Below are 13,181 nucleotides of genomic sequence, written 5' to 3' on the forward strand. Positions count from 1 at the left end.
TTGAATCATATATCTTTTGCTTATTTTTCCAAAGGATTTGTTTCTCTTATTTGTAAGAGCTGTTTGCTCATTATGAGAAAAATAACAATTTGTTACATTTGTTGCAAGAGTATTTACCTAGTTCATTATTCAATTTTTGAATTCACTTACGGTTTTTTCATGATGCTAAATTTTTTTAATTTTTTTTTTTTGAGAGAGAGAGAGAGAGAGAGAGAGAATGAGTGGGGGAGGGTCAGAGAGAGAGGGAAACAGAATCTGAAGCAGGCTCCAGGCTCCAAGCTGTCAGCACAGAGTCCCATCGCAGGGCTCGAGCCCATGAACTGTGAGATCATGATCTGAGCTGAAGTCAGAGGCTTAAGTGACTGAACAACCCAGGTGCCCCTATGATGCTAAAATTTTTAATTTTACAAGTGGAAATTTATTATTTGCCTATGGTTTCTAGTTTTACGTATAACTTAGAAAACATTCTCACAATTGCAATTATAATATATTTTTAAAATTTGTAATGTTTAACTCTTTGATACATCTGGAAATATTTTGGACATAAGGGTTGAGATAGGTATTCAATTTGATATTTTAAAAACCTTAAACCACATACGATACTTTGTCACCCCTCTACTCATGATTTATCATATATCAAAACCCTTATGTATTTCAACCTATTTCTTGACCTTATTCTGTTCCTTTTTTTCTGCCTGACAGAACTGAATTCTCTTGGTTATTGTAGCTGTATAATATATTTAAATATACTGAAAGCTCTTTCTCATTTTTTTTCTTACTTTCAGTATTTTCCAGACTTTCTTTCATCCTTACTTTATCAAAAAGTCTTTAGAATTAGCTTGGGTAATCATTAAAAAGTAAAATCTTATTGCTGTCATTATGGTGGTTGTGTTAAATTTATAGATCAATTTAGGAGAAATTCTTTAAAATATCAAGGCATCTAACTGTTCTCCAATAGAAATGTAACTTATGATGCTATTATCCACTGAGGTCTTCAAAATCATTTTTGAAGTTTTCTTTACAAAAATCTTGTACCAAGTTTACCAAGTTTATTCCTATGTACTTTATGGTTCTAGTTTATATTGTAATGGAAATCTCTCATTCAAATACATATTTTATGTGATGTATGTTTATATAGAGAAAAGCATTGAGTTTTGCATGATGTTAGATTATTATTTTTAATACTGCCGTAGGTTTTTGCATGTTTTTCTTGGATGTTCAAGACTCAATCTTCTAGAATTAAATAGTAAACTTGACTTCTTTCTAATTTCTATATCTCTCATTTCTCTTGTATAACTGCACTGACACCATTCCCCAGAAAATGATAGTGATGTATTTCTGACACCTTTGGCCATTCAGAAATTTTAAACCTTTATTGATCTGTCAATCTTTTCTCTCATAGCTTCTGGGTTTCATGTCTTGCTTTGAAAGACCTTCCCATTCCCCAATGCTAAAGACACATTCCATATTTTCTTCTAATATTTTATAGTTTTCACTTTTACATTTAGTTCTTTAATCCATCTGGAATTTATTTCTATATATTGCGTGAGATAAAAATCTCACTTTATTTTTTCCAGATGGTTCACAAAATTTCCCAACATCATTTATAAAATTGGTCAGTCTTTCCTCGCTAGTTTGAAATGCCACTTTAGTCACATTCTAAATAGATGTTTTTTTTTTTTAAATCCAAGTTTAAAAACTAAATGAAACTAATGACAGTAGACAACAAAGACAAGAAATACAGACAGATAACAGACATCAAGATAAGGGTCTACACAAACTATTTAATGTGTATAATAAAATACAAAGGTCATTCATAGCAAAATAGTATAAATATAAATAATTCAGAGAAAATATTCTCACAAAATATTCTAGAAAGAAGGATTTAGAGGAGGGACATGTGTAAAATATAAGGTTGCAACAGTTGATTATTCGAACATTGTTTAAAGTTCCTCCCATCATAGGGAAAGTTATTTGAAGCCTCAAGGCTATAAATGTTCTCCAGCTGCCTTGTATCAGATATTAGCAAGAGTGGATAAGAATGTCCAGTAAGTAAAAAGAAGTTAGAAAAAACAACAACAACAAAAGGAACAGTCTCTTATAATTCAAGATTTTTTTTTTTTTATGTGCATCTTTAAGGCCCTGCAGTATATTTCAACATTCCACTTTCGTAGAGCTGAAGTAGAGTGAAGGTGGACAGAGGCTTGGCCTTTTGCCTCTCTATCTCTCTTTTAACAGGAGAATGGATTCCGAATCATTGAAATTAAATGCCAAAGAGAATAGAAAGAAGTCAATGTTGAACTCTGAAACTTGGGAGGAAACCCTAAACCATGTGAACAGACAATGCATGCCTTTCCTGGGCTTTGGAAACTTTCCAATAAATAAAAAATTCACAATTAGTATTACAATAGTGAATCCTGGTACTTCTTGGCTCTTTCTGATCTTACAAGGCCTGAAATGCTGCCGCATGTGAATGGAAGCACTGCAGAGCCAACTGATAGATCTGTGCAAGATTTTTCATTTTGGAAGATTAGAGAGGATGTTATTGGCCGATATGAATTTTTATTTTTTTATGTTAGTTCCAGTTTATGTTATCTGTAAATAAAAATTAACAGAATGATGAAAGACAAAGACAGCTAGACATTTTGCACTATGAAGTCACGTCCTTTGAGACCTATCTTACTAAGGTGAAAAGTAAATCCACGAGATGGTTATAAGGTTTGTTTGCATGCAGCGTCGTTGAAACACGTATGCTGTTTTCTCACAAGGAGAAAATGTTTTTATGGAGGACATTTGATAGGGCTTCAATCAAGCCATTCAGGAACAACTACCACAACAATAACCACAGCACACAAACAAGCCACTCTCTTAGGTGGCCGGGGATTAGCGTGTCACGTGTCTTGTGCAAGGCTGTAGAGAGGGATGGCTTACAACACATTGTACAGATGGTCTAAATCGTTATCTGATTAGAAATAAAATGGAAGCAAGTCCCAGGCTGTCAATCAATATATGGAGGTAACTACTGATCTAGCCACTTGACATAGCAAAGGCTGGGATGTTTTCAAACACTCCAACGTTTAGCAATCTACAATAAAAGTATACAATTAAATGAATACAGTTCTAACTCTTGCCATCAGGGGTCCTAGGGATACAACCTGGATTTAGGTTTTGTTTTTAAATAAACAAAATGAATATAGGTTTTTTTCTGCTATAAAAACAGTCGAAAAGAGTGAGCGTACTGGCAGTTAGGTTAACAAATGCTGCCCTTAGCAGATTTTCCTGGAAAACCTTGTACAGCGTGTGTCTATTTTTGCCACTATTCATTGCCGAGTCGGTCCTCTGTGCTCTCTGCCATCCTGGCACTCTAAGGAAAGCAAGACTCTGGACTTCCCATTTCCCAGGCCTTTGGAGGAGTGCTAATTACAAAATACTTTACTTAAACACTAGGAATTCATTCACGAGGCCCAGCCAAGTCTCATTTTTGAAAGCATTTAAAAATATCCTTGCAACAGCTCGTACTACTTTATAGTTTATCTATTTTTAGATGTTCAATGTTTGTTTTGCTGGGAGAAAAAAAATTAAAACATGAAAAGTATGCCATGAGCAACTCTGCAGTAATAAGCAGCACATACATGTTGTGGAGGAAAACATTCAACATAAAACAGTCAACATAAAAACAGATTCCGCGAGGCACTCTTATAAATAGTAGCAGTTATTATTTTGCTTCCAATTGCTAAGCATTTTAAATAACACGCCCTTAAAAGTTGTCAAGTTCTTTACTTTATATAAATATAATTTCCTGATCTTAAGGTTCACAAAATTATTATGAAAATTACAAATGTACTCCGTTAGTTTCACATGTAAGTTTTATAATCATCACCTTGTTAAAATTAGAAACACAAGGAAGAAAAGGAAGAAACAGAAAGGCGTTATGAGGCACCAAAGCCATGAAGTGGAAAATACCAATTTCTCTGTATAAAAACAGAATTTGCCTAGGAAACTTTTTACCCAATGCTTTGAGCAGATATCATTCACACAGATTTATAGATAAAATTGTTCTGATTGGTTGTCACACAGCCACACCCAACTTAAGGTCATACTGTGTCTTATCTTTCATGTCCTTTTGAATTCCTCAGCATACTAACAAGCAGGAATTGTGCCTTGAAACCTAAAAGAAGAGTTTTGGAACTGCTTGCCCCACATGTAATTACTGCTATATAGTCAGGTAGCTTTCCACACTGCATCTTAAAAGCAAAAATCATTTCAAAAGGTTCTGAATGACCTCCATCTAGAAAGTACAGATGTGTATAAAGGGTAACGTATGGCTATTTCAACACTGGGGAAGTGAAGTCGTTAATGCAGGCAAGAAAAGCGAATTTTCTGACATCCACAATGCGGTGGCATCTTCTGAGCCCTGTCACTAATCAACGGCTGTTGGCTGTGTGTAGGGCTGATGCCAGCCTCCAGCCCCAGTACCTTCCCTGAGACCAAAGGCAGGCTCGGCTCCATAGTGGCAGCTCAGAGGAGTTCTGCCTACCACTGGCGGACTCCAGAAACTATGGTAACACTTAAAGGGACTGAAACACCTTTATTCACTGCTTCAGTGCTTCCTTGCTTCAACCCACATAATTCGACTTGGCAATGGAGAAAACGGTAAAGTAGAGTTAAGAAAAATACTGACGAATACCACAAATCATGTTTCAGGGTGGAAATTGTGACTTTGCTAGCATTACCAGTATTTCCTGCCTCACAACCGAAATGGCTTGCTGTGAATTTCGCAGTGCCCAAGCCAAAAGCAATAAAATTTCTGTAAGAGCATATGCGCCATGACAGAATACCACATCAGCCCAGAAAAATGATTTTCCTGGGAAGGTCTGTGCAGCGATGAAGAGGGCTCTCAATGCCATGGAAGCTGGGCAGAGATTTTCACTGCTTCCAGCTCACAGTGAGGTAATTTTAAAAGCACTTTTCCCTTCATTTGTTCTGCATTCACTGAATGTACATTTTTTGATGTCAGGGACATTGCAGAAAAGATCAGATGAGATAGTCTGACAATGGAGCCAAAGTTCAAAGCTTCTCTATTTTCAGGTAACAGCCGTGACAGTTTGTCTGCACTAAATCTTTTTGAGGGCATGTCACTGTAACCCTGTCCATAGCTTTTCAAACAGTTCAAGACAAACAAATCACTTAGTCGTTGAACAACTATAACATCTGATACCATCACACAGAAGTTGTAGCGATAGCCACTAATCAAAGTTCTTTCCATTCAGTCGAGAAAAGAAAATTCCTCGGCTTTGGATTAAGATCGCTTTTTATGTTGTTCCTTTGAAAATTATTACATGCCAAAGTTAAAAAAGAAGGGGGGGGTAGATTCTGTCTGTAAGAGGAACCAGAAAGTCGAACGTTCTAGCTGCATGCTGCTGTCAGTAAGGAACTACGGTGTGGGGTGAGAGTGCTCAGGGGTGACAGGCAAGGCCTGCAAGGGGGTACCCAAGCCCCCATTAGAGCCACTCGCCCAATCTCCAGGTGAGATCCCACTCACAGCTGGCTCACACGGGCAGCTGTGCTCTGCTTTCAGTCTTCCTGGCCGATTTCGCAAGGAAGCACGGACATCCAGCCCCAGCACCACCAAGCGATAGAGTTGCAACACCACCACAAGGAAATTCTTTGCGGCAAAGAACACCAGCATCTGGTTTATCACTTTGAAATAGGTCATCAATATGAGACGCACGACAAGGAAGGGACCATCTTGTATGAAGATGCTGATTCCAATGTTCCACAGATCGGCACTGTACTGGCAAAAAAACAGACTGGGGAACCCCCTCATTGCCACAGACAAGGGGCAGACGACATGCTGTACTGAGAACACAAGACAGAACAATTAGCACATCCCTGAAATGTATAAGGCAGAATGAAATGGGGAAGAGTCATTAACAATGGGTGCTGTGCTAGTTAACAATTGGGAGTGATTCTATAATTTAATTCTGGAGGGGAAAGGTGATACCACCCTTTACATTTAACACCACCCTTAGTCACCCCTTAACTATTTAATATCCTTAGTAATTTTATCTTTAAAATCAAGAATCTGTTACAATTTCAATAAAACACCAAAGAAAGCCAGTCATCATGTTTCTATCCATGTAACAAATTTTAGATCACCTTTTAGTCTGAATCCTGGGGAAAGCACAATTAGGCTAGCAAGAATATAGAACAAGACAAACTGCTGGGTCTGTCCTTGGGGTCTACTGCGTAAGGAGACAGCACAGCCGGGCACTCTAGGCCTCAAGCCAGATACACTGGCTGCCTCGTTTTTTTTAGCAAGATTCTGGCCAAGTTACTTAACCTTCCTGGGCCCACTTCTTCCTTTGAAAACTGAGGTAACAATGATGTCTGTGAGGAGAGGGGCCCCTATTCACCAGTTCTTTTTGTTTCCACTAGCTCCTCTCTGATTTCTCACTTCTCTCTTTTCCTTTGGATAATGAATGACTTATCTGACTGCTGAGTTTGGGAGACAGAACAGAGTATAGATGCAAGGCCCAGATCCTTCTGTATCCTCCCTTTGGGATCTACCTGTTTCCTGGTTGACTTAGTCAGGCATATGTATAAATTATGTTGTGGAAATTCGAGTGTTTATAATTCAAATTGAAACTCAATTCATGTTGAACATATTTTTCTAATGGTGGGGGGACAAAAGCCCAAAATAAATGCCATTGTTATTTCATTTTGTCTAATGCCTTATGGTTTTGTTTCACAGTTTACAAGAAACACTGGATATAATTACTGATTTTCCAGTTGAACAAAAGGAGGCCCAATCAACAGATGAACCTTTTTGTTTTAATTTCTAAAATGCTAATTTAATTCAAGGTCAAGGGCATAATATAATCCTTTATAATAATGAAGCCCTCCATTTGGAATTTTCAAACAAAGAATGCCTTCGTCTACTGGAGCCTGCAAATATTATGAAGCTGCTTTGATATGGGTGAACATAATGTACTGTTTGTTGGAAAATACAATAGTGATTTAGTCAGAAGTAACATTTGGTCTTTGTTTTTCAAACAGCTGCATAACATTATCACCCCCGAAAGTTTACAGAATTTCTTTCCCAAATAAAAATTTTCTTAGCAAGTCTATAAACCACAAGATAGGGGAGGGTGAGGATCAGCAGAGTGAATGACAAAAGAAAAACCAACATAAGATCAATAGTGGCCTCTCCTAAGAAGTTAGGGTCAGGAAATGGTTCTGAAGGGACCTCCTAAGACTGTTATTCAACATCTAAAGTGATGGTACCTTATATTCTGTTGGGAGACACCACCTGATCAATAAGTATAGACTGGCACATTATGACAAAATGTGTGTGTGTGTGTGAGAGAGATGTGTGTTACTGGCAAAAATTTGTTTGTAATTATTAATTAGTAATGAGATTTGGGGTAGTTTTAAAAAGCCACAGTCATTCTTTCCATCTACTCTGGTGACAATTTTGTTTCATAAAGTGGTTGCTAAATTCTAAAATTACCTCTGAAAGTTCTGGGCCTATTAACATAAGCCAAAAAAAGATGCAGAGAAGATTAAAAATCCCTATTCTAGATTAATTCTAATCCTGATGCCAGTGGGTAGGGTGCCATAAAAAAGAAGTTAGGTTTAAGGAAAATGTAATTACTAAATCCTAGAATTTCTTCAGAGTAAAGTGGCATCCTGGAGAAATCTCAAGTCAGAATTCCAGGGATCCTTCCTAGAAGTTAAGGGATGACTCCAGATCAATGCTGTCCAGTTGAAACTTCTGTGATGGTAAAAATGTTCTGCCTAATCCACTGCCTACCACAGCAGCCACATGTGGCAGTGGAGCACTTGAAATGAGGCTAGTGTGACTGAGGAACCGAACTTTGGATTTTGTTTAATTTTAATTAATTTTCATTTAAATTTCAATAGCCACATGTAGCTAGCAGGTACCATATTGGACAATGCAACTCTAGGTTAGTATGATATGCTTAGAAAACAGTTTCTTCTTGCAAAGTCTCAGGAGTTTATGTATTTATTAAAATAAGGCCAATGGAATTCCAAGGACTACTTCTAAGAAGAATTTTAATTTTCCACGAGACCCCAGAACTGCTCTTACTCCCTTGTGATGTTCTGACAAAGGGAGAAAAATGAGCTCCTAAAATATCAAGAAGGAATATTTATATTCCAGCAAATGCGCTAAGCATTTTACAAACCATACCTTATTTAGTCATCACAAGAACCTTCAATCCTAGCTACTATGATTATCAGCCCCATTTCATCGGTGAGAAACTGAGGCACAGATGTCTTAACTAACTTGAGGGAGATTTTCCAACTCATACATGATAGAACCACTTTTGAAGAGAATGTAAACCTGTGCTCTGCTAACGTTCAGTTATCTCCCGCTCACCACATAACAGGGTGGATCCACTAGTGTATTTCCTGAGTTTCAGTTGACTTTTCTTCTAAACTGAACTGGAATTAACATTGGGATATCAAAATGATTAAAATGATAATCCTCTCAAATGCCTCCTTAGCTTTATTACAGTTTTTAATCAAGAGTTAATCATTTTCTGTTTCTTTGAGCAAACATCAAGACATTCACCTGCCAGGTCAAGTGGAAACTGCAGCATGCTCCAGGTCCATATAACAAGGATGGCATAGACTAGGGCAGGGCTATTCCTAAAATGCAGACATAATTTTAAATTAGTAATAAAAATATGATCATTTTTTAAGAAATAATTTATCTTTTTTTTCATATTTGAGTATGCACTAATAAACCTCTTGAGACTTGTCAAAACATCTTGGTGATATAAGAAACCCATGAAACTCCATGCATGATTATAATGGAATAATGAGGAAGTAAAAAAAAAAATAAAACACACAAAGCAAAACTGACACTTAAAATCCAACTCCCACATGTGCCAACATCTGTGTAAATTATGGCAAAGCCTCTTTGTCCCATATTGTTGTCTTTAGTTTTACAAAATCATGGAAACATTATTGGAGATAAATGCTAAGAATAATGTTAGACATTGACTCACAAATTCAGAGGGCTGATTTCAAGAATTCTCAAGAAAAAGTGAGAACTTTTTTGGTAAGATCATGAGACTCTAACTTAAAAATATATCTCAAAAGGACTGGATGATGCTCAACAATGAAAAGCTCAGCATATAAAAGAAAAGTATCTTCAGGTCAGAAAAAAGTGGAAAGATAAATCCAATAATCAAAAATTTACACTAGAATATGTAAGTCAAGGAATATGAGAGTTTCTTTCACTATTGTATCCCCAGGGCCTAGAACAGTGACTGGAAAATAATAGACTCTCAACAAATATTTGTGGAAGGAATTGTTGAATGTACAGAAGAAGGATCCATACTTGGCAAATATACAAATGTCATCGACCTAAAAGAATGGTCTTGAATACTGAAGTCAGAAAGAATAGATGTTATAAAAATACAAAGGATACTATAGAAATGTCAAAGTCGATTTTTTTTAGTGAAAATACAAAGGAAGTTATCAATTTGAGATTAGTGGTATTATAGCAGATTTGATTGCCAACTTCTCTGTCAGGAGGGATTTTAATGTTGGAGAGGAATAGAAAGGCATCAGGGAAGAGTAGTTGAAACCAAAAGAAATGAGGTGATTGTAAAAGATATCTTTAAATGCTTCAAGTATTGAGGCCCTGAAAAATTAGATCTCAAAAACTATGAGCCATCATTATCTTGGCAGTTAATGGCAGAGACAAGGGTGGAGACAAAAAAAATAATAAAGTCTTAATTTTCAAAATGAAGCAGAAGTGTATCTTAAAATACAAAAGGCACATTTACTATTAATCCCTAGTTAGGTTATCTAAGTGATTATTTAGAAGATTTCTGAAAGCCCTTATGGAAGACAGTAATTACTAGGAATTAGCACAGCTTCCTTGAGAACAATTGCACTCAGTAAATACTAAGATCATTCTCTCTCTTTCTCTCTTCAATAGAGTTAGGATTACCAAAGAAGTAATGATAAATAAATTAATATCAGACATTTGGGTTTAAATAAGGCTTGTAAAAAAAGCCTCCCACAGTGTTCTTATTAACAAGATTAAGAAATGTTCTGGGTGTGAGCACAATTAGGTGGATTTCTAACTCTGTAAATGACTCCCCAAAGGGAGCTCTCTGAGAGTTGCTGCAGGCTCTGTCTTTGATTCTGTTCTACTTCACATTTCACCAATGACTTGGTTGCACATTGATGGAAGGCTTCTCATATACACATAAAACATGGAGGTTGGATGGGAAACCATTTCCCCAGAAGACACGATCAGGATCCTAAAAGATCTTGTCAAGTTGTAACTGGATGACCTAGAATAGGATAGAAGAGATACCATTTCACAGCAGCCACCATAAAGAAAGCTCAAGGATTTTCCCTTACTATTATCTAATTATAAGTCCACAGTGTGACATTATTGATGATTTTCCAAGATCAAATGCAATCATAGGTCTCTTCATAAGAAGTATAAAGTCTAGAATTTTAAGTGGAGATACCTAGGGAATGGAGTCTATAACTTTTCCATCTTTGCAATGTCAATGTCTATATATAAGAGACCTCCAATAAGTTCCTGAAGTTTTAAATAATTTTGCCCACAGTTTCTGAAGCTCATACTATTTCAGGAAGCTTTCTAAGGGTTTCTAAGGGTCACACTCATATCAATTCTACAAAATAGTTACACTTATCCCTATTAGACCAGTGAGGAAACTGAGGCACAGAATTGTTGAAACTTGTCCAAAGTAATGTGGTTATAAGTGTTGGAAGCAGAAATCAAAACTAGACAGCTGGTTTCAGCATCCACCCTTTTAACCATTGTGCTAAACTTATTTACATAAAGGAAACAGAAAGTTTTAGCCTGCTATATTCTATAATGTTCAGAATATATCTGAAATATTAGGTATTGTGCTTCATGGTTTAGGAGGAAAGTTTATAAAGTTTTTGGTCCAAAGGAGAGAGACTAGGATGGTGAGAGATCTTAGAGCCATGTTCTATGTGGGATAGTTCAAGAAATGAAAAACAAGACAAGAGTCCCTAAAAACTTTATTTCATATACTTAAAGGCTATCATGCGGAAAAGGAATTAAACATTTCTTGTGACTTCAGAGGGCCAATTCAGATTCAAAGGATTTTAGTGGCACCTATAAGAATCCAAATTTTATCACAATAGAGAAAAGTACTTTCTAATAATATCAAGTCAAAATGGAATGAGATGGCCTGGGGTTAGTATATTCTCTATTAGTGAAGATTTTCAAAGAAAGTCTGGACAAAAACTTGTTGAGAAAAAATTCTGGAGAGGATTTTGCAATAGATGTAAAATAGATTGTTCAATAGACGACGACTTTTGAAGTTTCTTCTAATCCCGAACTTCAATAATTCTACCAAAAACTCATGTGCAATTTGTCTGCCAGACAGCAGAAAGCAATGATGAAGCATGAGGTCTGGTGTTGGGTTGCTGGAGTTCAAACACCAGCTCCAGCCCTCACTAGAGAGATAGGATGTGGGCCTCCAATCCCAGAATATTTACTGACTACATGAACATGAAAAAGTAATTTCACATCTATATGCTTTAGTTTACCTGTCTTCAATATGAAGATAACAATAATAATAACTACTGGATTTTACAGCATAATTTCATTAAGTATGTTGTTAAAATATGTTAAACATGTAAAGCTCTTAGAACAGCACTTGAAACAGACTAATTATGCAGGTATTATTTTTTTATTTTTTATTATCTTATAACCTTGAGACTTTCTCAACTTCTCTTGCCTGCCACAGTTCAGCTTATAAATGGTGATAATGATAGTATCCCCCTCATAGTCTATTGTAAAGACTAACTTATCACAATTAAAACCCTTAAAACAGTACTTGGATCACAGCAAGAGATAAATAAACATTATCTAATAGTAGTAGTAGTAGTAGTAGTAATACTAGCAGTAGTAGTAGCAGTAGCAGCAGTAGTAGCAGTAGCGGTAGTAGCAGTAGTACTAGCAGTAATAGTAGCCGTAGTAGTAGTAGTACTAGCAGTAGTAGTAGCAGTAGCAGCAGTAGTAGTAATAGTAGTACTAGCAGTAGTAGTAGCAGTAGTATCAACAGCAGTAACAGCAATGGTAGCAGTAGTATTTTTATTATGTTGAACATATTTCTTAAACTCTGTATTTTAATTCTATCATTTCACAAACTAGGGATAAATAATAAATAAATCGTCACCCTATGTAAGCCAAATTCTAACCTTACAATAATAAACATATATCTTGCATATACAAGTATCTGAGTATACACAAAATATGGGGAAATGTGAGTGTTGAGAAACATATTAGTAAATTTATCAAAAATAACTTTGGAAAAAATGGCCAGAAAAATTTTGAAGCAGATAAATTTGTATTAAGTCAGATAGTAAAAGTTACTCAGAAAGGTTAAAAGGAAAGTAAATAAATCATTGAGTTTAAATGGCAATCACTCAAAATTTGTAAAGGAATTTTGGAGTGAATTTATCCAACATCATCTCCATTGTCTAACTGTCTCCCCTAATTGTCTCACCTCATTTTCTCATGTGTAATGTCTTCATAAATGTCAACTGAGAAGCTTGTAAGCAGACACTGAACTCTATTCATGAAGAGACAAAAGATCTTGACAAATATAATTATAGATGTGAGTATCACTTCTCCACCTGGAAAGTTAGGGGGATAAAAGACTGGAATTTGGTAGATCAGTGCACCAGATCTACTGGATGAAAAGTAAAAACAGAGTCATACATTGCTAATTTGCTTAACGATTTCTTTTTGGAAGTGTAAATGTTCCTGTAGATAAGAGATCAATGGATAGAATTCACCTAGTTTTTGGAAAAGCATCCAACAAACCTCTTCAGAAAAAGAAAAAAAAAATAAAGGAGAGAGAGAAAAATAAAGTGAGAAAATTAAGTATTAACCTAGCCCAGAAAAAATATTTTACCAAGCAAAAGGAGCTAAATGGACAGAAAACACAGTGCAAAAATAGGAAAATTCTCCTTTGTGTGGTCAAATATAGTGAAATAACTATAACGTTATGAGAATAGAGTTTTTCTCTTTAAAAATGATCTGTGTTCAAAAAAAGACTGTACATTAAAGATTACTTCTAAATGTGTGAATAACCAGTTAACTCTTCCTGGCAATGATATTG

The 13,181-nt window shown here is 35.9% G+C and overlaps 1 protein-coding gene across 2 annotated transcripts in view; it reads right to left on the bottom strand.

Moving 5' to 3' along the window:
- Positions 1-1,764: 1,764 nt before the first annotated feature.
- Positions 1,765-13,181, bottom strand: part of TMEM26 (transmembrane protein 26) — a 48,366-nt gene continuing 36,949 nt past the window's right edge. Inside the window, exons 5-6 of one of the 2 annotated variants that reach the window (XM_086679797.1) lie at positions 8,600-8,676; positions 1,765-5,854 (exon numbers count right to left, since the gene is read on the bottom strand). In XM_086679797.1, the coding sequence (XP_086535923.1) occupies positions 5,550-5,854; positions 8,600-8,676 (382 nt within the window). In that variant the 3' untranslated portion in view covers positions 1,765-5,549. Of the gene's footprint in view, positions 5,860-8,599; positions 8,677-13,181 lie in introns of both variants that reach the window. The other variant, XM_025918363.2, reaches the window with a different exon arrangement.

Source organism: Puma concolor, chromosome D2, assembly GCF_028749965.1.
Source record: "Puma concolor isolate L17-30 chromosome D2, mPumCon1.1.hap2, whole genome shotgun sequence".
NCBI classification, from domain to species: domain Eukaryota; kingdom Metazoa; phylum Chordata; class Mammalia; order Carnivora; family Felidae; genus Puma; species Puma concolor.